This window comes from Trachemys scripta, chromosome 6 (genome assembly GCF_013100865.1).
Source record: "Trachemys scripta elegans isolate TJP31775 chromosome 6, CAS_Tse_1.0, whole genome shotgun sequence".
Classification (NCBI taxonomy): Eukaryota; Metazoa; Chordata; order Testudines; family Emydidae; genus Trachemys; species Trachemys scripta.
In genome coordinates this window covers 32,102,079-32,126,532 of record NC_048303.1, presented here as the reverse complement: position 1 = coordinate 32,126,532, position 24,454 = coordinate 32,102,079, and the positions used below count along the sequence as shown (strand labels likewise).

The following is a 24,454-nucleotide window of genomic DNA, read 5'->3' as shown; positions in this document are numbered from 1 at the left end:
ATCATTTGGAATTCTAATCTTGTCCTCCAGAGCTCTTATTACCCCTCCTATCTTTATAACTGTACTCTCTATGCCATTATCCAAATAATCTATGAAGATATTGAACAGAACTAGAACTAGGACAGATCCCTGTGGGACCCCATTTGATCTGCCCTTCCAGCTTGACTGTGAACCATTTTGCAATCACCTTATAGTAGGTTTATCTAGGCTATATTTCCCTAGTTTGCTCATGAGAAGGTCTTGTGAGGGGGTATCAAAAGCCTTACCCATAGTTAAGATACATCACATCTATTGCTTCCCCCCTATCCACAAGGCTTGTTACCCTGTCAAAGAAAGTTATTTGGTTGATTTGACACAATTTGTTCTTGACAAATCCATGTTGACTGTTACTTATAATTTTATTATCTTCTAGGTGCTTACAAATTGTTCGATTATTTGCTCCATTATTTTCTGGGTACTAAAGTTAAGCAGATAGGTCCATAATTTCCTGGGTTGTCCTTATTCCCCTTTTTATAGATAGGTACTGTATTTGCCCTTTCCAGTCCTTTGGGATCTCTCCATTCCACGAGCTGTCAAAGATAATCACTAGTAGCTCAGACCTCTCTTCAGCCAGTTCCTTAAGAATTCTAAGATGTATTTAATCCGTGCCTGCCAACTTGGACATGTAACTTGTCTAAGTAATTCTTAACTTATTCTTTTTCTGTTTTTTAAGCCTCTGATCCTACCCTATTTACTCTGATGTTCCCTGTGTTAGTCATCTGATCACTTCTGACCTATTTTGGTGAAAACTGAAGCAAAAAAGGCATGCAACACTTTGACCACTGCTGCATTTTCTGTTGTTGTCTTGTCCTCCTCCATTGAGTAATGGACCTAGTGCCCTGTATCTTCCTTCTGCTTCTAATGTATTTGTAAAATGTTTTCTTGTTACTGTTTTTGTCCCTAGCTAGTTTAATCTCATTTTTTTTGCCTTGGCCTTTCTAATTCTGTTCCTACGTGCTTGTGTTTGTGGGGGAGGTTTAAAATATAGTCATCCTTTGTAATTTGACCTAGTTTCCACTTTTTGTACATCTTTTTTGAGCTTCAGGTCATTGAAGATATCCTGGTTAAACCAGGGTGGTCTCTTACCATACTTCCTCACTTTCCTAAGCATCAGGATAGCTTGCTCTTGTGCCCTTAATAAAGTCTCTCTAAAAAACTGTCCACTCTTCTGAACTTTTTTTCCCCCCTTAGACTTGCTTCCCACGAGATCTTATCTCTCAGTTCTGAGTTCTGCTAAAGTCTGCTTTCTTGAAGTCCCATTATCTTTATTTCTGCTGTTTTCCCTCCTATCATTCCTTAGAATAATGAATTCTTTCATTTCGTGATAATTTCACTCAAGTTGCCTTTTGTCTTCAAATTCTCAACCAGTTCCTCCCTATTTATCAGAATCAAATCTAGAACAGTCTCTCCTCTAGTTGCTTTCTCCACCTTCTGTAATAAAAAGTTGTCTCCAGTGTATTCCAAGAACTTGTTGATAATCTGTGCCCTACTATATTATTTTCCCCACAGATGTCTGGGTAGTTGAAGTCCCCCATCACCACCAAGTCCTGAGCTTTGGATGGTTTTGTTAGTTTAAAAACCACTACTTCTTCCTGGTTAAGTGGTCCATAGTAGACCACTACTATGACATCACCCTTGTGTTTTACCCCTTTTATCCTTAGGTGGAGACTTTCAACAGGTCTGCCTCCCACTTCTATCTCAATCTTAGTGCAAGTGTATACATCTTTGATATACAAGGCAACACCACCTGCCTGTCCTTCCTGAACAAGCTATACCCTTTTATACCAATATTCCAGTCATGTAAATTGACCCACCAAGTCTCTGTGGTGCCACTTATGTCATCATTGTGATTATTCACTAGTATTTCTAGTTCTTCCTGCTGATTCCGCATACTTCTTGCATTAGTATACAGACGTCTAAGATGTTAATTAGATTTCCTCTCTATTTTCGCTCTTGTCTCTCCCTTCCCCCAAGTGTCCATGTTCTGGACTTACCTGTTGGCTTTTGTCTCCTGCCCCCGTAAAACCTAGATTAAAGCCCGCCTTATTAGGTTAGCCAGTCTGTATCCGAAGATACTCTTCCCTTTCCTTGGCAGGTGGACCCCCATTTCTGCTCACCAGTCCTTCTCAGAACAGCATCCCATGGCCAACGAAGCTGAAGCCCTCTTGGCAACACCATCCACGCAGCCATGCATTCAACTCCAGAATGTCTTTGCCTGGGCCCCTACCTTTGGCTGGAAGGATCAATGAGAACACCACCTCCCTCCTCCCCCCCCAAATCTCCCTCACCCTCACTCCCAAAGCCCTGTAGTCATTTCTGATCTGCTCAGGATCATACCTCACAGTATCATTAGTGCCCACTTGGATGAGCAGCACAGAGTAATAGAGGGCCACATGATCCTCTGCAATCCTTCTATAATGTTTCAGATATGGGCCCCTGATAGAACACCTCCTGGGATGCCAGGTCAGACCGCTGATGAACGCCTCTATCCCCCTTAGAAAGGAAATCATACACCACCACCACCCTTCATTTCCTCTGGGGAGTGATGTCCACGATCCTTCCAGCCTTGTTGGTACATAGCTTCTCCTCCTTCACCTTTGGGGGAGACTTTGTTGCCAGGGCAGCATACCAGTTCTTCACTCTGTGGATAGTGGGCTGGGAGAGGGGTGGGGAGCACTTCCTGCTGCTAGAAGTAGCCAGGTTCTTTCCTGTTTCCTCCTCCCTTGGTGGTGCTTCTGAGTCCTCTCCATCTGAATTGGTTTCTCAACTTTGGAGGTCTCCATATGCATATTTTCAATGAATTCCTCATGTGCACAGATGCTCTTCAACCTAGCCACTATTTCCTGTAGCTCTCCTGTCTGCCTCCTAAGAGAGTCTACCAGTAGGCATGTCTCACACTGGATGGTCTCCTCAGCCTGTGAGGAGACCAGGAAATGCAAGCCACAGTCTCTGCAAATCCACTCCAGGACCTGGGTAGAGGAATCCATTGTTGGATTCTCTGTCTGGACAGAGGTGTGGGTGGAGAAGCCAGGAGCAGTATAGTGGTCTTAGCAATGTGGACTTTTTCAAACCATGGTGATTTTATTCTTTCTTCCTCTCAAACTCCCCTGTCTGCACCCTCCTGTTCACTAGCTCCCCTTGGTCACTTAGCATCTGGCTTTTAAGCACATCTCTCCTAGGTCAACCCTACCCCTCTCATTAACACACAAGAGAAGGGTGATCAGGAAGAATCAAGGCTCAAAGGACAGTAGGCTAGAGCCTTACTAGTGAATAATCAGCTAGCAGCTTAGTAGCCCTCTTGCTCCTACTCCCACATAGTCCCCAAATACAAAATCCCCAACAGACTACACTGTAAGCTTTAAGCAAGTCAAAAGAAAAACCAAATAGACAAACAAGCTCACTCACCCCCAAGAGTTAGTGCTTGCTCCTTCTTCAGCAGGGGATTTCCCTCTCTCCCTCTCACTGTTCGCTGTTCCCTGTTCACAGGTTACAGAATTGCATCAAAATGGCTTTCTATGCCCACTAAACTTTACTCATGTTGAGATTTTGATGGTTTAATTTACTTAAGAGCAAGAGTAACTGATTCCACAGAGTAGCAAGTGCAGGTTCCTTTGTGCTAGGAGAGAGCTGTCTAATGAAGATGTTCTATGTTAATGGAATCTCATTCCTTTTTTCTCATTCTAGCTTCTGTGAAAGATATTAAAGCATTTCCTAAAGATGGCAAGCTCTGGGTAGAGTGGACGGCTCCTGACAATAGCGTGGTTAAATATGTGATTGAATGGTGCATGGTGTCTGACAGCTCGGACTGCACCGCAGAATGGCAGCAGGAACTTGGTACTTCTCAAGGCACATTTTTAAAAGGTATATTTAGCAAGCAATATCATATTTAAATATATTGTACCTATTATTGAACTTAACAATAATCAAGACCTTTCATCTCAATAAGGTTTCTAGGATAGTCAAAACCTTTCATCCTTCATACATTTGGGATGTATTCAATGGCTCTCTTACAACAGACTCACTTTATGAATAAAGAGGATCTGGAAGAAATGCATACTCTTATAAAACAGAGAGATAAACAATAAGAAATAGAAAATGTTGTGCTGAATTGTGAACAGCATGCTGCCGCTGGTGACTAATGCTTAGTGAGTCTCTGCTGCAGGACATAAGTGCCAGGTGGATCTTTCACAGGCAGTTAAAACTGCTGAAAAACCTAATTTTTTTTAATAAGTTAAAAATTGCCACATGATAATATGAAAGTTGGTATTGTCTTGTGTACTGGCAACTCAGAATAAAACTGTGTATAAATCCTAGGGTTTGAAACAGTTCAAGAAGGGAACTGTAGCTTTGAAAGGCACACCATCAGATTAAGACTTCACAAAAAAACCATGTTATATTATCTGGTATGAATAATGAAAGAACTTTAAAATCTAACTTACCTGTCCACTGTCTGTTCTCATTGTTTTACTCTGGCAATTCAGTTGGCTTGGACAGTAAAACTAGACTTGGCGTCCAGTTTCACCTCCAGGTTCTCAGGAGTAGCACAATCCTTGTACAGTGGCACAGTCCTGTACACAACAGTTGTAGGGAAATAGCTTCTGCTTCTTTTTATAAATTCATTGAAATACGTTTTGTTTCAATAACTTTAAAATTTTGGACCTGAGCTATCTAACTGATCCTCTAACTAGTCTCTTTTGAATGATTGATTGGTAATACTTTAAAAAGATATATCTGGCTTCAAGACTAAGTTTGATAAGTTTATGGAGGGGATGGTATGATGGGATAGCCTAATTTTGGCAATTAATTGATCTTTGACTATTAGCGGTAAATATGCCCAATGGCCTGGGATGGGATGTTAGATGGGGTGGGATCTGAGTTACTACAGAGAATTCTTTCCTGTGTGTCTGGCTGGTGAGTCTTGCCCACATGCTCAGGGTTTAGCTGATCACCATATTTGGGGTTGGGAAGGAATTTTCCTCCAGAGCAGATTGGCAGAGGCCCTGGGGGTTTTTCACTTTCCTCTGCAGCGTGGGGCACGGGTCACTTGCTGGAGGATTCTCTGCACCTTGAAGACTTTAAATCATGATTTGAGGACTTCAGTGGCTCAGACATAGGTTAAGGGTTTGTTGTGGGAGTGGGTGGGTGAGATTCTGTTGCCCGCATTGTGCAGGAGGTCAGACTATCAAAATGGTCCCTTTTGACCTTAAAGTCTATGACTCTGACTTTAGAAAAAGAAATTCAACTGAATTTCTAGGTGTAAGGTACACTGATAAACTGTTTACCAAAACTGAAGTAAAAACTAAATATTTCATTTTAACTGAACTCTTTACTAAAACAATGTTTTCCTTACAATTCTTGTATTAGGAGATATAAAGCCATTCAAGTGTTATTTGATAACTGTTCATCCATTGTATAATAATGGTCAAGGAAATGGACAATCTACAAAGGCATATCTTCAGCAAAGTAGTAAGTACAAAATACACATCTTATTTCAATTGACCTTTCTCACTAACATAATATAGTCACAGAAGTGGAAGAGAGACCTACTAGGTCATGTCAACTATCTCCATGCACATGCAGGAGTTCCCTATATTGTACACTTCTTGTATTAAAAAGAACAGGAGTACTTGTGGCACCTTAGAGACTAACAAATTTGTTTGAGCATAAGCTTTCGTGGGCTACAGCCCACTTCTTCAGATGCATAGAATGGAACATATATTGAGGAGATATATATACACATACAGAGAGCATGAAAAGGTGGGAGTTGTCTTACCAACTCTGAGAGGCCAATTAATAAGAGGGAAAAAAACTTTTGAAGTGATAATCAAGATAGCCCAGTACAGACAGTTTGATAAAAAGTGTGAGAAAGATTCAATGTTTGTAATGGCTCTCTTCCCAGTCTCTCTTCAAGCCTAAGTTGATTGTGTCTAGTTTGCATATCAATTCAAGCTCAGCAGTTTCTCGTTGGAGTCTGTTTTTGAAGCTTTTCTGTTAATATCAGGAGATATTTCCTGATATTCAGCCTAAATTTTCCCTTCCCTCATTTCAGTGTTTCTTGTAATACCCACACATTGCCCTAAAAGGTTTTCCTCAGCATTTCCACTCCCATATACTTATTCCTTAGGCAAGTTACATTATTCCATTCATTATACATCATTCTCTCCAGGTTCCTAATCATTTACGGTGCTCTGAATCTGAGCTCCCTTCAATTTATAAGTAATAAGATGTCCAGACCAAAAAGCAGTATTCCCAGGGCAGTCACACTAGAGCTGTATAGAGGAGGACTTTCACGTGCTTGCTGCATGACATACCTTTGCATATGCAACTCAGAATTGCATTGATCATCTTCGTTGGCACATCAGTGGTAAATTCATGTCCAAACTTGTCTATTATTGGTCCTAAACCTATCCGCTTCCCATATTTTTCTCTCCCTTTAAATATGTTTGGATCTTTCAATCACTCTTTTACAGATATTAGTTTGCACTTGTCCAAGGTGAATGCTTTCTACCCATGTTTCTATTCTAATCTCTAGATCCTTTTGGTCTCTTTCACCATTTCTCTTTACTTGCAACTAATAGCAATAGTCTTCAAATTTCATTAACGCATTTACCACCTCCTAGATCTTTAAAGGTGATAAATAAAATCTCCCCTAGCAGATCCTTTTGATACTTCACTGGAAACACACATCCATGCATCAGATGAACTCAGATTTGTCTGAAGTGTGGTTAAACAGAAGACATTGTACTTTATCCATGCTTATTTGAATTGAGTGTAAGACTTCATGAGACATTATCAACAAATGTTTTATTACTGAAGTACAAATATCAACTATTTTCCTTTCACCCATTCCATAACAAAAAAGGTACTAAGTTTCTTTGGCAAGATCTACTTGTGTTTCAATTGTCTCAGAAGTTAAGTGACCAATTTCTCTTTCCTGTTTCTCCTCCCCTCCTCCCCCCATTTTTAGAGTGTTATTTTGCAAAGGATAGAAGTTAAATTTGTTTTGCTGCTATTGCCAAGATCTTTCCTCTTTAATTTTGTTTTAAGATTAGTACTATGCTTGCGTCTATCAAACATCTTGTTCTTCCCTGATCTTCTAGAGTTCGTCAGTTGAACAAAGTTTCTATTCCAATCCACTTTGTCTAGATCCACTGCTTTGTTTGTGTTTTATATTTTCCAAGTAATCCCTTACTTGCTTTTTATAAGAATTATGTTAAGGTATTACTCATATCCTAATTGTTCAAAATATGTTTTATTTTTCATGTAGAAGTCAGATTTTTTAGAGGCATTTGCTGTACAAATATTTTTGTATTTTCAGGAAGTGAAATAACTGACTTTGCAGATAACAGCTTCAAGCTATTATTCCACTAAAATGTTTGAGCATGGTTTTATGTAGAGTTAAAATATGTTGTCCATTAACATACTGCTTTTCCTAATAGGACTATAATGTGCTCTTAATTGTGGTCTTCTTTTATAGGGCCTGCAAGAGGACCCACTGTTCAGACAAAAAAAGTAGGAAAAGCTGAAGCCGTTTTAGTATGGAAACCTCTTTCAGTGGATGAGCAAAATGGGTTTATCAAATATTACACTATATTATACAGAACTATCAGTGGCAATGAAACAGGTAACAAAGGCCATTTCGTTTTAAAATGTATTTCTTTGAATATTTACTTTCTGAAATATTGAGTTACTGACTACTGCACAAAGCAAGATAGAGCATTATATGCACCTAGGAGCTGTCTCACCAGATCAAACTGTAAGTTCTTATGATGTTGGGGATTTTTTTTTAAGTGAGAAATCTTTTTCAGAAAGTATACTTGGTTCTGCATTGGATCCCTTGTAGCTTAGTTACATTCGAGACCAGAAGTGTCCCTTCTAAGAGTACCAAGTGTCTGGTTCAGAACATCTCACACAATGAGACTTAAGGAGCTCAACTTATTTAGTTTATCAAAGAAGTTTGACTTGATCCTAATCTTTATTGTCTACGTGTGGAGAAGACCTTTGGTACTATTTTATCCAGCAGACAAAGGTATAACAAGATGAAACTAAACATTCAAAGTGAAAATAAGGTGCACACTTAACAGTAAGGGTAAGTAACCCTTAGAACAATAGTGATTTCTCCATTGCCTTGAAGTCTTTAAATGGTAACTGCATGTATTTCTAAAAGAAATGCTCTTGTTCAATCTCAAATTATTGGGCATCATACAGAAATTGCTAGGTAAAATTCGGTGGCATGTGTTAAGCAGGAGGTCCCACTAGATGATCTGATAGCCTTAAAATCTATTAAATGGAAAGCGGTCAGTCACTATAGACCTACACTTGTCTAAATGTCTATTGAACCTTCTGGCATATAGGTAATTAGAAGACTTGTTATTCACAACATCACTACTAACCTCTAAAATTCTGTCTCATGATCTCTTTTATAGCTACTTATTATTAAGGCTATGATTTAGTCACATGGGTCATGGCAGTCACGGATTCCGCAACTACTTCTGCTTCAGCTGTCAGCAGCTGAATCCGGGACTGTGCATCCCTGCCCTGCAACTGGGGCTGGATGGCTGGAACCAGGACCCTGCAGCCCCTGCCCTGCGGTTTGGGGGTGGGGGGTGAAGGGCTGCAGCCGGCCTTTGTGCCTCCGTCCAGCAGCTGCGGCCAGCTCCGGAGAGGGGGCTGTACACTCCCCGTGGCTGCGTCCCCCGGCTGCTGCCCCCCCTCCTCCCCACGCTACGGCCGCTGTATCTGGGGCTGTGCCCCCGACCATGGTGAGGAGCTTGGCCTGTCAGTCCCATCCCCCCATGAGACTCCATTCCTTCCCCCTACTTAGCCCTGCGCCCAGTTATTTTTAGTAAAAGTCATGGACAGATCACAGGCTCTGTGAATTTTTGTTTATTGCCCGTGACCTGTCCATGACTTTTACTAAAAATAACTGTGACAAAAATCTTAGCCTTACTTGTTATATATTTTAATTTCTTTTCAGTGCCTTTAAGGAAGATAAGGTTTAATGATTGGAGTTAAGCATTTAGATATAGAAAGTAATTTTTGTCTTACAAAATCTAGCCTTTGAGTCCATTTTCAATGCTATGGAATTGTGTAACTTCCCATTAAATTATGTCTTAGATACTTTGTTCCCATACGTATATATGTAGTAGTGTTTTAGTATAATGTTTGTGGATATTAAATAGGCTGTACCAGATAACTGTATAAACCTTTCTCTTCTAGCTGTGAAAGTGGACCCTTCAAAAACAGAATATACCCTCTCCTCCTTATCCAGTGACACTTTATATATGGTGAAGATGGAGGCACATACAGATGAAGGAGGCACAAGTGGTCCTGTATTTACATTTACTACACAAAAGTTTGGTAAGAAATAATCACATAAAATGTATAGGGACTAATTTTAAAATGGATTAGTCATGCAATTGCTCTCTTAATTTATGCACACAATTTTTTTTTTTTCTTCTAGTAATACCTAAGGCCCCAAACCAATACAGCTTCTTTGTGCAATGAGTTCTACAGACATATAGTAAAGGGCATTCTTCCCTAAATGTTCTGTGTTCGTAACTTAAAATATGTAACAAATGCTGAGAAGGGGAGAGGATCACGTAAGAGTAATGCAAGTATTTTTTCATAGACTAGCTATGTGCAGTTTTGTAGGTATAGCATACTTTTTATATTGCTGGCAGATGGTTGGATCTGTGACTTAAAAGTCAAGTACTGCTTTCTTAGGTGCTTTAGGGCATGGCTACACTTGCAGATGTAGAGCGCTGTGAGTTAAACCAGCCCTCGGAGACCGCAGCAGAGAAAGTGCTGCCGTGTGTTCACACGGTCAGCTGCAAGCGCAGTGGCGTGGCCACATTTGTGGTACATGCAGCGGCATTGGGAGCGGTGCATTATGGGCAGCTATCCCACAGAGCACCTCTTCCCATTCTGGCACTGTGCCTTTTGGGAAGGGGCCAGGGGTGTGTGGGGCATTCTGGATCCTGTCCCAATGTCCCATGATGCATCGCTTCATATCCCATCAGTCCGTGCTTCCGTCCACATTTGGCATCTTCTTTCAGTGTTTTTTGTACTGCGCACTCTGTCTTCCCTTTTTGGTCTTGGAATGGATCCTGAACTTGTGAGGAATATGCTGATGGGTCTTGCCAGCATGTCACGAATTGCAATCAAGTTACTCCTTAAGCTACAAAGTGACAGTGAGAAGTCCGACGATGATGTTGACTCGCATAACGCAGACGACACAAGATTACTTGTGGCATTCACAGACATGCTCACCACAGTGGAACGCCACTTTTTGGCTCGGGAAACAAGCACTGAGTGGTGGGATCACATCGTCATGCAAGTCTGGCTACAGAACTTTCGGATGAGGAAAGCCACTTTCATGGGACTGTGTACTGAGCTCGCCCCCACCCTGCAGCACAAGGACACAAGATTGAGAGTTGCCCTGCCTGTGGAGAAGCAGGTGGCTATTGCAATCTGGAAGCTGGCAACTCCAGACAGCTACCGATAGGTCGCTAAACAGTTTTGAGTGGGAAAGTCGATTGTTGGAATCAAGTTTGCAAGATGCAAGTTTGCAGGGCCATTAATCGCATCCTACGTATGATGCACTGACTTGCAGTGCCTTTACTTTCCTGGGCTATGGTATCTTTTACTTAATGCAATAAAGAATGTTTTCAAAGCCAAAAAATTCATTTATTGAAAAGAGAGACAACTGCTGGGGAAACAGAAAGGGGCATGACACATCTGTGCTGTGTGTGAGGAGGGAAGGGGGCAGGGTGTGGAATGGGACAGTCACAGATTTACGTAGTCCTATTATCATATTCAGCCTTCCTGTCTGGAGTGCTGCGCAATGAGTGCTGTGCTTCAGGCTGGCTAAAATGCATGGTGATTGAATGCAGTGGGTAAGAGTTGTAGTTTGCAGGGCTGGATGGTGACGCTAAAGGTGTTGGAGGCAGCTGGTGGCGGTAAGAAACCGGATGCTGGGGGAAGTGGGTTGGCAGTGACCTGGGGGTACAAGGGAAAGAGTTTTGGGACAAAGGCTGCGGGGGAGGCGGGCACGGATCTGCTTCATCTGCAGTGCTATGAGCGCCTGTATCAAGTCCACTTGGCATTCCATAATGCTTATGAGCCACTCTGTGCTTTGGTGCTGGCAATCTGCATTTTGCCGGCAGAGTCTCCTTTCAGTCTCCCGCCACTCCTGTACTTTTAGATTTTCAGTAAGGCACTGCTGCATGACTTCATGCAGCAGGTTCTCTTTGGTTCTTCGCTTCCTGATTCTTTGTAGTCTTTTGGCTGTTGATAACAAGGACAACTGGGATCTCAGGGTTGCATCTGTAAAGCCAAAATGCAACACTTAACAGAGGCAGTATTGCTCACACTAGACAGAGCAATGATTCGGCTGTACTTAGACAAGTACAGTGTACACTATCAGAAAGTGCCAATCCCAAAACAAACGCACATAACCCACCCAAAATGGTGAGTAAGGACAGGAGCAAGGGGGACTGATTTGTTTCAGGGCCATACCGCCTCTGGCGTTGATTCTGTGCCTTGGGGAGAGCCAACAGCTGCAGGGGGCCCCTATACTGTCCCCACACTTTGCACAGGATGAGTTCATCCCGGAAGATATCTCGCTGCTGAGGGTAACGTACTACAATGTGGCTTCTGCCCTGGCCCTTATGCCTCTTGCCTGTGTGCAGCAATGGTCCCTCCACCCCTCAGGGCACAATGGCGTGGACATGTTAGTCTTACTGGGAGAAGGAACACAGTAACTCTGCCAGGGAACCCACGCAATCGGATTGCCCATTTTCTGCATGAGACATTTGAAGAGATCACTGAGGCCGATATGTGCTCTCTCACATCGCAGTTCAACGCCCTACTCCACATCTAGGCATGCACGCAGCCCTAACCCTTCTTTCTGCAACCCGCCTGCCCCAAGAGCCCGCACCAAGCAACTACCTTCCCAAAATAAAAGCCACTTACTGGGCACCACCACCTCTGCTGTTTGTTCTTCCCCAACCACCGTCCACTGCGACTGGCTACCTTCCTCCTGGCTTGAAAACAGCTCCTGGCTGCATGCATCTAGGGATGCCGGGCCATCCTCTGGCTCTGGGTCTCCCTCCTCCTCAGCACCCTCGCTCCCATTTTCCTCCTCGTTGTTTAACTTTGCTACTACGGTCTCTGAAGTGTCCATCGTGGGCTTTGGAGTGGAGGTGGGGTTGCCCCCAAGTATCGCGTCCAGCTCTTTGTAGAAATGGCAGGTTGTGGGGGCAGCACTGGAGCAGTGGTTTGCCTCCCACGCTTTGTGGTAGGCATTCCGCAGCTCCTTCACTTTAACCCTGCACTGCACTGCGTCCCGGTCATGGCCCCTTTCCATCATGGCCCTTGATATCTGCCCATAGGCTCTCTCACATCGAGTTATCCTACGGCTGGAGCGCAGCTGGGACTGGACCATTTCCTCCGCCCAAACACTGATGAGGTCCAGCACCTCGCCATTATTCCATACTGGGGATCGCCTGGGGCGTGGAGGAATGGTCACCTGAAACGATGCGCTGAGAGCACTCCGCGCCTTGCTGAGCAAACAGGAAGGGGAATTTCAAAATTCCCAGAGAATTTAAAGGGTGGATCTGACAGTTGGTCACCTGAGGACAGGGCAGTAGAGTTCGAAGTGATGACCAGAGTGGCTAGAACAGGCATTTTGAGACACTACTGGAGGCCGATCAGAGCACATGAATGGACCAGGGCTGGTGCCGCGGCGCTGCAGCCATGGTGCAACAAGCTTTATGCTTCTCGTGGAGGTGGATTACCAGGGGTGCTCCAGCAGCAGCGTCAAGGCGCTCTACATGCCTTGCCAGTGTGGACACCTCAGGAGCTAGGGTGCCCGAGGCTGATTTAATGCACTCTCATGTGTAAGTGTAGACAAGGCCTTAAATATGTTGTGAACTCTTCTAAACTTCAATTGAAGATTCCCCCAAATATCACAGTCTCTCTTCACTGCTATATTGCTCTATGTTCCTCCAATGAGTAGGTGCTAAAAGTGGGATTTCTTTTTGTTACCCCTACTCATGTAAGTTCATGGTTCTTGTAATGTATGCAATAATAATAAGCAAACTTAGCTAAGAATGTTGGCTATAGAGAGACTCACTGAGACTTTAAAGATAACAAAATAATCATATTTCAGTTTAATTCTATTAGGGTATAATCTGGTAAGCTTTATGACAAGGCAGCACTGTATGTATTAGTCTGTCTTTTCCTTTTGGAATGATTGTCAGGGAAATTCTGCTGAGCACTTTTTCAAAAAACTAAAATTGCTTTTTTTCCATTTTTAGGAAAAGGAGAAATAGAAGCCATAGTTGTACCTGTGTGTCTGGCATTCCTGTTGTCCATCCTTCTGGGAGTATTGTTCTGCTTTAACAAACGGGACTTGTAAGTACATATAGCATGTATTTCTATCACATTTTACTATATCTGAGCTTGACAGTAATATTTCACTGTAATTTATGTATCATGGACCTGATTCTCATCTCTCACTGATTTGTCGGTGAGAAACTACTTTGAAGTAAGTGAAGCTTCACCATATTAAAACGGTTTGGGAGGAGGGGAGGAATTGGGTCCATGTTCCTCTCAGAGATATGGAGACTTTTGCTATAACAATGCTGTAACAATAATTCAGAGAGCTCTTTTTAAAAAGATTTTGTGCAAGCCTATTAACTGAATGTGATAGGAAATTCTTGCTAGTTCTTGATTTTCAGAATAAACTGAAATTTTTGATCACCTCAGTTTCATATAATTAATACACCATTAAGGAATTCTTTACATCCCACCAAAAAAATCTATTTTTCACAGTCTGTGTAATAAAATGAGTTAAATAATGTAAGCCAGCTTTTTTTGAAGGGGAGGCAAAGGCACCACACCACTGGAAGATGTCTCCCTCTCTCTTCCTTGCTGCTTTTTCAGTCCTGTCTTATAGCTCTTTCAAAAATTCTGCTCCAAGTAGTAGCTGCTGGGAGAGACACCGACGTTGAGTTCCCCGGGACGTGCTCGATCCCCGCCCCAACTCCACGCCTTCCCCCAAGGCCTCACCCTGCCTCTTTCTGCTGCGTTCCGCCCCCTCTCCCAAACACGCCCCGCACTCACTTCACCTCTTTCTGCCCCCATTCCTCCCTCTCCCCCCAGCACCTCCTGCCTGCCGCTGATCAGCTGATCCTTGGTGGGCGGAAGGTGCTGGGGGTAAAAAGGAGGAGCTGATCGGTGGGGCCTGCCGGTGAGTGCTGAGCACCCACTATTTTTTTTTTTTTTTCTTCCTGTGAGTGCTCCAGCCCCGGAGCACCCACGGAGTCGGTGCCTATGGCTGCTGGCATGGTGCGTTTGGCTGGGGAAAAATATAAACAGTCTCTATGCCTGGTCACTTGGCTAAAGAGTACCCTTCAGATATCCCCAACAAAATTACATTTTTTCATAATGGGGTTCTACCAATCTACCTTTACTTGTCCCTCTTAGGGCTGCCTCTTAATGGGCCTTAGCTGAAGGACCATCTGGCAATGCCTGTTAACTAAAACTATTTATTTGTCAGGGCATATTCTCTTCCCTTTCTTTAGCAAAGAGGTTTAAACAGCTAGGAGCATCCATCACATTGTATTATATAACTGTTTTCATATTTGACGGTATTTACAAATTACTAGGTTGTGATCACTAGTTATGTTTAAGGAGCTTGTCGCTATTTCCTCAGGAAAAATGTCATGCACCAGTTTCAGTTGGATTGTATTTAAATGTGTGTGCATTTTTTCTATATTTTTTTTCTATTTATTTATATTTTTAATTGCAAAGTCTGTCTAGACATTTGTGGCACTCCTCACCATGGCACCAGAGCATCTCTGTCAGCCTGGTCTATATATGTAAAAAAGAGAGAGAGAGCCAAAAATATATACTTTTTCCAGTATATTGGGTAATGCTCATCCAGTGAGATTTAACTGTCACTTTGTGCTTTCAAAAGTGCTATTAGATTTATTTTATGACCTCTCCCAAACCCCCTACTGTTCTATTTTTCTTTTGATCATTTTATTTGATGTGGGTGGGGGAGTCCCAAATCGAACTGTCACAAAACGAGGCTATAAAGCCAATCTTCTCAAGTTGCAGTGAAATGAAGTGGCAGTGAGCATGAAGTGTTCTAGGTATGACTTTGCAAATGAGCACACCAGACGTCAAATGTGATGGGACAAAATCAGTATCTGTAACACTTCTGTCAAATATTTTAAAAGACCAGTAATTGTACATTAAGAATATAAAGCACAACTGTAACCATGTTTGCACGTTTTGAGGGTTCAAGAAATGTATTTCCCATTGTTTTATCCTCCTGTAGAATTAAAAAGCATATCTGGCCTAATGTTCCTGATCCTTCCAAAAGTAATATTGCTCAGTGGTCCCCTCAAACTCCAGCTAAGGTAAGATTGAATCTTTATGATAGTACATAAAATATCTTAAGAATAAACTGACAAGTAGGAACGCTCTCAATGGATATTGAAAGAGAACTTGGATTTTTAACCTGTTAAAATGTTCCTCCTATATCTCAGGATTATTTTAATACCATCAATGTATTCAGCATTAGGCAGATACGGTCACAAGGAGCTCACAACCTAAATTGGATTCTGTTAATATGGGGCTAATTTTAAGTTTTATAGGTTTAAGGTTCAGGGCTTAATTCTTCTCTCACTTCCCCAAATGTGTAAATCATGAGCAATTACGTGGAAATCAATGGAATTTTTAGGCAGTTGAGAACTGGAAATTTGTTAGAGCAATTTATAATGAAATACAAATACAGAGAGAGGGGTACAGCAGATACGCGCATCTGTGTGTGGCGTGGTAACAAACTGGTATGCTGCATAGTAGTGGAGGAGGGGAAATTCTGATCAAGGAACCAGGACAAACTCCAGTGAAAATTGCTATGAGATATTTAATATATATGTAGAGGCGAAAGCATTTCTGTTGTAAGGTCTTAATCTGAAATACTTCTGCAGGATACAATGCATTGTGCTCAATTTAGTCTCAGTATCACAGAAGAGTAAGGGTTTGGGTAGACCCTTCATGAAATTCTGGTTCCAGGGAGTCTGTGTACTTAAGACTTTGATACTTGGAAATGTAAACCACATTTTCCATCTTATGGTAAATGCTCAAGAAGAACTGTCAAATTCAGCAGAGAGCAGAACCTGTTGGAATCTCAAAGTGCGTAAAGAATAGAAAGTGAGACACCATGACTCTTTTTCCCTCATAGGCAACACCTAACTTTCTTCTTTTCTTTCAGCACAATTTTAGTTCTAAAGATCAGATGTATCCAGAAGGCAGCTTTACTGATGTAAGCGTGGTTGAAATAGAAGCAGATGACAAGAAGTCCGTTTCAGAGCAGGATCTAAAACCCTTCAACTTGCTTAAAAAGGAAAAAAATACTTCAGAGGGGCACAGCAGTGGTATTGGAGGATCCTCATGCATGTCTTCTCCTAGGCAAAGTGTTTCCGACAGTGATGAGAGTGAATCTGCACAAAACACTTCAAGCACTGTACAGTATTCAACTGTAGTACTCAATGGCTACAGAGACCAAATTCCTTCTGTTCAAGTCTTTTCAAGGTCTGAATCCACCCAGCCACTGCTAGAGTCAGAAGAAAAACCAGAAGATAACCCAGGAGGAGGTGAAAGTGCAGCTCCAAGGCAGCAGTATTTCAAACAAAATAGTAGTCAAGATGAAACCAATACAGATGGGTCATATTTTGAAAGAGCAAAGCAAGTTACTCCTCCAGTAAACGAGGAGGATCTTGTTGGACTTGCACAACTACAGATTTCTGGTCACAGTTCACAGCTGTGTGGCTCTGGGCCAGAGAAAAATAAACCTGAATCTGCTTTGGCAGATGCGTTCAGCCCCAGTACTGAGGGACAGATTCTGAGACTGGAAAGGATGGGGATAAACACAGCAACAGTTGATGAGATACCAAAAAGTTACATGCCACAAACTGTAAGGCAAGGGGGCTATATCCCCCAGTGAAAGGAGAGAGACTGGCTCTGTTAGGCCTTCAGTAGTGCCTGATCCATTTTTTCCCCCTGTATTTCTGATGAGTTAAGCTAAGTATTTTTATCTGAAATCAGATAAAAATATTCAGATTCATTTAGTGAAGAGAATTTGATGGAGGGTACATGAGTACTATATTTCATTGGGATATTTCCAGTCCAGAATTACTGGAGATCCTCCTATAAGCACTACATAGATTCTCTTATTTGTCTGAATAATTGAACAGGCCTTTGTGCTGCCTTGCAGTTTTGTTTCTTTGTAATGTCACATTTAAACATGATTGATTGAAAGTAGCAAGTTTTATTTTATTACAGAAGCCAAGGGGCATCTAAGAGAAAAATACCAGGAGCCCTCTGGCTCCGCTCCAGCTCCAGGTAAAAACCTACAGCTCCACTGCTCCAGAGCTGCTTCGCGCTCCAGCTCCGGGCTCCGTTCCAAAGCCCTGCTTCTGGCAGTGCATGATATTAAGATGCCTACTTTGGCTAAGCTGGATTAGACCAGAGTGTGTTCCTCCAAAAGTAAAAAATGAAAGTACAGTATTACATATTTTTAAGATGTTATCCAATGACCAAACAATTTCGGCCCACATTCATCCCTGACTAACTCTATTGACTTCAGCGGAATTATAGAAGGGATGAATTTGGCCCAATATTTCTAATGTAATAGCATCAGACTAATGTCTCAAAATATTTCAGGCCTCATATAAAGAACTGTAAAACAAAGGTCTGAAGTACTTGGCACAAATTGCAATCAAAATGCCATCACTGCTTAACTCTCTATGAATGCTAGTGTAGTCATCAGCATTCTGCCTGCCTGCCCCTCTCTCTCTAATATATGTATACATACATTTATATATACTTACCCGTATATAGAAACTAGGCATAAAAACTACCTATCTTGTAATCTGAGCCAAATGCATGGCAATTTAAAATTTCATATTTAGCATTAAAAACTTTGAAGGAAAATTGTAGGTAAGAACAACTCCCCTGTAGGCGAATTGAAGTGTTTATTTAAAAATGAATATCTGTTTATCTCAAATCCCTGACTAACCATACCATATATCTTTGTTTTAGAATTCGCCTGTTTACCATACAAGGTTTGGGTGGGGAAAGGCAAGAAGTAATAAAATGTAATATTCTAAAGTGAATTAGCATGTGTAGGTTTAGCTTTTACAAATGTTTTAGAAGAAAAATACTTCTTCCTTTTTGGTCTGCTGCCAATCCTGGGATTCTATGATTTCGTTGCTACAGTGTAATGAGCTCACAGAAACCAAAAGTGGCATAAGGAAAACCATTCCTTGCTGTAGTAAGGCACTGATATTGCTGATACTTCGGGGAAAATTTAGAACCCTGAACTTGGAAGTTGACAGGTAAAACATCCTTCCATTTTTCATTATGAGCCTGTAAGCAAAATATCTATATCCTGCTGCTACAATTCTTGACACCTACCTCCTTTTCCATTCTTCTCCTTTCCAATTCTCACATCCTAGAGAGGATACAGTTCCTGAAGACAACAATCCTTGATATCCTTTCTTATAGATCTTGTTACTCAGATGAAGGTTTTTTTAAGTTTTCACAGATGCCATCCGATCAGCTTTACAAAGTTATCTTCTTGTAGCTATATCTGAACCTAGTCCATTTAGTTTTCCAGTCTGGTATTAATAAGTCATGAGCATCTCTAAGTCTTTGATTCTCAGGTAATTCAGAAACACTACAGGCTGTGTTAGGAAAAATAAAACCTCATTTTATATTTAACAAAATATTTTTTTTTTCTCACAAGATCGCTGTACATAAAGATTCATCTTCCTGTAGGTCCCCAAATGCAGTGGTTCCCAACTGTGGCCCATATACCACTGGTCTGCAGAATACTTGCTGGTGGGATGTGGAGAGCTGGCTGGTCACATAGTTCTAACTTTGCTCATCTCCACCTGTTAATTCACGTTGAAGGGCAAGTTAAAATTTACCTAACTCTCCATGTTAGTAGTTGCTATCATTGCCACAGGGAAGTTACACAGTAATGTTAATGAGAGTGGCGACATGGTCCATGAGACTCTCTTTAAGATGCATTCCACACTGTGGAAACTTTAAGACATCTGTACTAGGATATCTGGAAAAGCTTTGTTTTATTCACTTATGCAAAATTCCTTATCCTACTGACATGTTTCTCTCAGTAATAATGTATCATATTTTTGGTACCCAGAAATTTAAGTGTTGCTGTATTGCTGTTGCAGCACGCTCTGATTTTGTTGCTTTTCAGAAACTCCTCCATAACATTTCAGTTGGTTGGTCTGCCCATCTTGAATTTTTTTTCTGGGGACAAGGACCCAACAGTATCCAATAAGCCTTCAGAACTCCCCAGATGATGTAAATCTGCAGTATGAATCATAGTACTCCAAAGGCCAAACTGCACCCCTTTACTAGAACACATCTTTGTAGCACATAAATTAGAATTTAGGAACTAATTTCTTCATCTGGTATGTGTGGAAGAAGTGCCCATTTCCAAAAGGTCCTGTGAAGTTTGCAGTGGAAGCTGTATATTCTGTTTTGAAGGTTTCCCTAGGTAAAGTACACGTAGGCCAAAAAGACGAATCAAACGAACCCTGAAAATATGTGTATTAAGAACCTCAGCATCCACATTCTTAACGCTGCAGCCTTTGTGCTCTTGTCCCATTCACTTCTACTGAGACTTAACCAATTAGGTTGCTGGTTTCTGACTTTCACAAACACTAGTGTTTAGAGACCTGATGTCTTCAGATACAGTTTTAGGAGCTCTTTCCTCAAGCCAGTGATACAGGCTCTTTATTTTTAAAGGATGAGAGTGTATGACCATTTACTCTTAACACTGCAATCATGCTCTGATTTATGTAAATGGAAGCCATTTCAGACTCATTGTTTTAAATCCCAGCTCACCTCCCGCCACAATTAAATGTAATGTCAGAAGAAAAGAGAATCCCATTTTTAAGAGGAGCACCCAGCAGTGATCGTTCTGATCTAGTACTAGTGGTATCTTATCTTCAGCATTACTGCAGATAAATAGGAGCAGTCTTGTTGTTGTATGAAAGACAATCCCATCTCCCCCCCCCCCCCCCCCCGCCCAGGAACAAAGCTCTGTATTTCTCATTCCTATTTAAATTTCAGTATTTAGACTGATGCAGAAGATAAAAATAAAAGGAAAAGGTTGGTAAATCCACATTTATGTAGATGAACTCATTATAAAATTCACAACAGGTAAAAGCAATGAGCAGTTACAGCCTGGTCATGAAATTTTTGTCTGTGCCAAAATTGTACACTGTGCAGTGTTCAGCTTTTGACCTGAAATAGTTAACTTTAATTTTGTACTTTTAAGTCTGGAAAGTACCCTTACACTTAATTTTATATTGGACACTGTATCTTGCAAGCAGTTTTTTAAATGTGGATGTGTATTAACAGTCCCTACCTAGTCTTCTGACTATTACTATACATACAGGCAGACTTTTTTTTTTTTTTTTTTTTTTTTTTTATGGTGCACTTTAAGAAAGAATAAAGGCATTATTAAAATAAAATTACATTTAACACTGACATTGCTGTGTGCCCATTTTGATGAATTGCCAAGACTGGCATGCCTCAGATGGGAAAGTAGAAATCTTGTATGTTGTTTGTTCAACAGCAGGGAAGATGGAGAGTTAAGAATAAGCATCTTTTGTGCACCAGCCCACTTTGAATGTCTGCGCGATGCAAATTAGCTAGTTGCTTGTCTCTCTATTCCTACAACTATAAATGTTTTTTTTAATACCATACCATAAGTTAACCGTGGCTTGGTAATATTCTGTCCAGCTGGGATCTGTTGGTGGTCCTTTGTCTAAATAGTCAACCCAGACAAAGCCCCAATCCTTGACAGTGGAGGCAGCAGAGTAGAAGTGGCTTTAAGCCTCCTGTGTGTTCCTCAATCTTGGGCTGGCTGTGCACCATTCTAGGTGCCTGGTATAAGTTACAGCAGCCTGAGGATCACACTACGGTTGATTGTCAGGGGTGGCTGAGACATTGGAGTGTGTGGCAGGGGATTTCGTGTTTTGGCATTTGGGAGAGGGCTGGCGCAGGGGTGGTTATATGAGTTATTCAGCACCAGGGGACCCCACTGCAGTTTGCGTGGAAGTGAGTCTATACCTATGGCTGGGTATAAAGTCCTGCATTAGCAGCACAGATGAGGGTTGAAACCTAAATCAGCCTTTTGGTGTGTGAATATCATGTGCCTGATGATGCAAGCCCTCTTGTTGACTTCAGTAATAGCTGTGATGCAGCTCTCTTGTGGGTACAGAGCCCAAATCATTGTCTGTGTTCTTATACCATTCACATCATTGCAGTGCCTGAACCCTGTTGACTTAACCGAAAATAGGTTCCCAAACTGTTTATGGTCCATGGAGACCTGACTGAACATGTGGTGCTCTTCCTTGTTTCTAGTTATTTAATTGCATTAAAAAAGGCTAAAGTAAATTTTCTGATGATATTATCTTTCCGTATAATCAGTTGCTTGCTGTTGCTGCATTGGGACTCTCTGCCCTGTGAACTCCGTTCCTCCCAATCTCTTTGCTAAAATGTGCTCCATCCTAACAGACAAACATTTTGACAACCTTGTCTTAACCATTTATGTCTAAGTTTACTACTGCACCAAAAGTAAATTTGGCACTAAAAATGCTGCTATTTCAGTTTTCATTGGCTATAATAAACTTACAATTCATTTTAAATATAACAAAATGCATTGCTGAAGTCCCTATTTTAGGCATCATCCCATTTCAATTAAGGGCCAAGCAGAAACTTACATTTTCTCATAAACTTGGTTCATGAATCAGAAAACTGCACTTTGTGGGGTGTGGGGAAGGGATGGGAAGAGTTTTTGAAGCCAGAGTAAATCTTGGCTGTGTGCTCAAAACAATAAAATAAGTAGAAAAGGTGAAGCTATTGTTCTACAAACTTATTCTCAATATTTGCTCCCTCATTTATCATTGCTTTTGCAGGCTAAAGCATTCTTTAAGGGAAAGTAAGGATTCTCCATTTTCATTGTATTGAATCTAATCTAAAAGTAGTTTAAACATGTTTGTTCTTGAGAAGCTGATACTATGTGAGGGCCCAATCTCAAAGGATGCTGAGCCTCATCTCCTGTTGACTTTAGCTTCGGCTGTTACTAACACAGCATCTGGAGCTCTTAGCAATTTCACATTTGCTTTAAAGAGATCTTTGTACATAAGGAATGCAATAAAAGCATCAGTACTTTAGAAACACATTTCTTCTGCAATGGATTGAATATAAGTAGATAACACTAGAGCTGTGATAACGATAATGATCAGAACAGTTTGACTTCCATCTTGTTTTATGGACTCGGATGTCTTCCAGGCAGTGCACTACCTGTAATGGTTACATTTCTTTGTTGACAGTTACAAACGTACTGGCTTTTAAAGCAGTAAATGAACAGCCTTTGCTATTTTGTTTCAGATCACACCTCTTTTTTTATCTTTTCCATATCAAAACTTATTGCTTAAGGGGGGACACTGTCAAAGTGCACCTTGGGTTGTTTTTTTTTTCACTTTTGTTTTAAGTTAAATAGTAACAGGTGCTACACCTACCCCTTAAATCTTTGTAGTCACATTTTCCTAATTATAAAATATTTTTCTGAATGTGTGGAAAAATGCAATAAAAGTGGAAACTGTGAACCTGAACATGCAAAGTATTTTTTTCAGCTTTAGTGCTCTTCATTGTTTAAAATCAAATGATTTTTTTAAAGGTTATTCCTTTTAAGCACGCTGTCTGTCCTCTGTCAGGTAGATAGGAAGGGAGTGCATTTCAAATCTAGGTGTGAAAGCGCACGCACAATAATTGTGCATCTCTGTACTCAGTGCAGCAAAAATTTAGCCTAAAATATTGATATGGCAATGAGTTACTAAGTAACAAACTGACTAACATTTTCTTATTGGGTTCCAGAGGCAAGACTTCTAAATATTAAATACTGTTGGGTGACTATACAGGCATAGGCCACAGACGCTTTCTTGTTAATGAAAATGTCCAATGCAGTTTCAAGACATCTGTAACATTTGACAGTGAATGTAAATACCAAATGGAGTTTAATACTGTTTGTATATTCAGAGTAATTAGGGCTTGCAAAACTAATATTGATTTTGTATGCCAGCTCTAAACAATTCACATATACCAGATTTAAACTCGCAAGTGCTGCTTAAGCCTCCTCTATATAGAAACATGTTGAAATCGCATTCCAGTATTAATCCTTTTGCAAGCTACTGTATGTTTATTGTTATGTAAGTGTTGTGAATTGTGCTGTCAACAATTTTTATTGTAACCTTGAATGTCTGTCTCCTCTTTACTGTATTGTACCTGAACGTTGCTTTTCTATCAACTATATTTTATAAAGTTTAAAAAAAAATCCCAAACCTGCCATTACTCTGTGTTTGCATTTGTCAGTGTTGTCCTAAGACTAACTTTATGTATTGACATTGAAGACAAAGCAGTTTGCCTTTTTTTGGCTTTATACAGTTGTTATGCAATTATTGCATCTTGGCCACTGTACCAATAGGCTAAAATAAAAAAAAAAACGTTCCAGAGAGATTTAAGTGGCTGTGGAAGAGTCAGCCGAGGGCGGAGGTGGAGATGTCTTTTTTAACATTGGATTGAGCAAAAGCATGTGAGTATATATTGGAGAACTGGCTATACTGGTGGGCACTGAACTCTTTCTGGTTGCTTATATCATGCTTTTTGCCACTCTGGTACTATGCAACAATGGCAACTGGTCTGTAAGGCAGTGTAGCTTAGTGGAAAGAGTCATGGGCTGGGAGTCAGAAAACCTGTGTTGTACTCATGGGTTTGCTATTGACTAGATGTGACACTGGGGGGGGGCAAGTCGCATAATAAACTAAGCATGGTCAGGAAAGAATATAGCATTGTCTGATAGTTAGCAGAGAACTTGTTGGAAGTTTGAGGATAGAGTTCCAGGCAGCCTTGTTTGTGACTAAACAATCGAAGTGGGAGTAAAGATGTCAAAATCAAGCCTCTACTGGAAAGCTACAGCCCTAATTATGAGTAATATATTACAGACAGATATGTTTGTTTTCCAGCATGTTGGGCTTTTCCCATGGAGGAATTATAATAGTCCATGTAAAATCTAACTTGTTCTGATCTACATATGGTGCATCCTCAGCCAAATTGTTTTCTGACACTTGACTTCATGTATGACCAGGTGAGGGTGCAAATGGCTGTCATTTAGGACAGAGTGTGGCCCATTGAGAGAGTGCAATAAAGTGGAGCAGAAAAAAAAATGAAAAGCTGAAATTGTACTTCTAACGGTATTGAGGACATACGTAAAATACCTGGAATGGGAGTGAGTGTA

General features: G+C 41.0%; 1 protein-coding gene across 3 annotated transcripts in view; it reads left to right on the top strand.

Moving 5' to 3' along the window:
* IL6ST (interleukin 6 signal transducer) overlaps positions 1-23,501 on the top strand; it is a 54,646-nt gene extending 31,145 nt beyond the window's left edge. For all 3 annotated transcript variants that reach the window (XM_034773226.1, XM_034773227.1, XM_034773228.1), the window contains 7 exons: positions 3,724-3,900; positions 5,404-5,505; positions 7,517-7,663; positions 9,259-9,399; positions 13,362-13,458; positions 15,392-15,473; positions 16,331-23,501. In XM_034773226.1, the coding sequence (XP_034629117.1) occupies positions 3,724-3,900; positions 5,404-5,505; positions 7,517-7,663; positions 9,259-9,399; positions 13,362-13,458; positions 15,392-15,473; positions 16,331-17,062 (1,478 nt within the window). In that variant the 3' untranslated portion in view covers positions 17,063-23,501. The remainder of the gene's footprint in view (positions 1-3,723; positions 3,901-5,403; positions 5,506-7,516; positions 7,664-9,258; positions 9,400-13,361; positions 13,459-15,391; positions 15,474-16,330) is intronic.
* Positions 23,502-24,454: the final 953 nt, after the last annotated feature.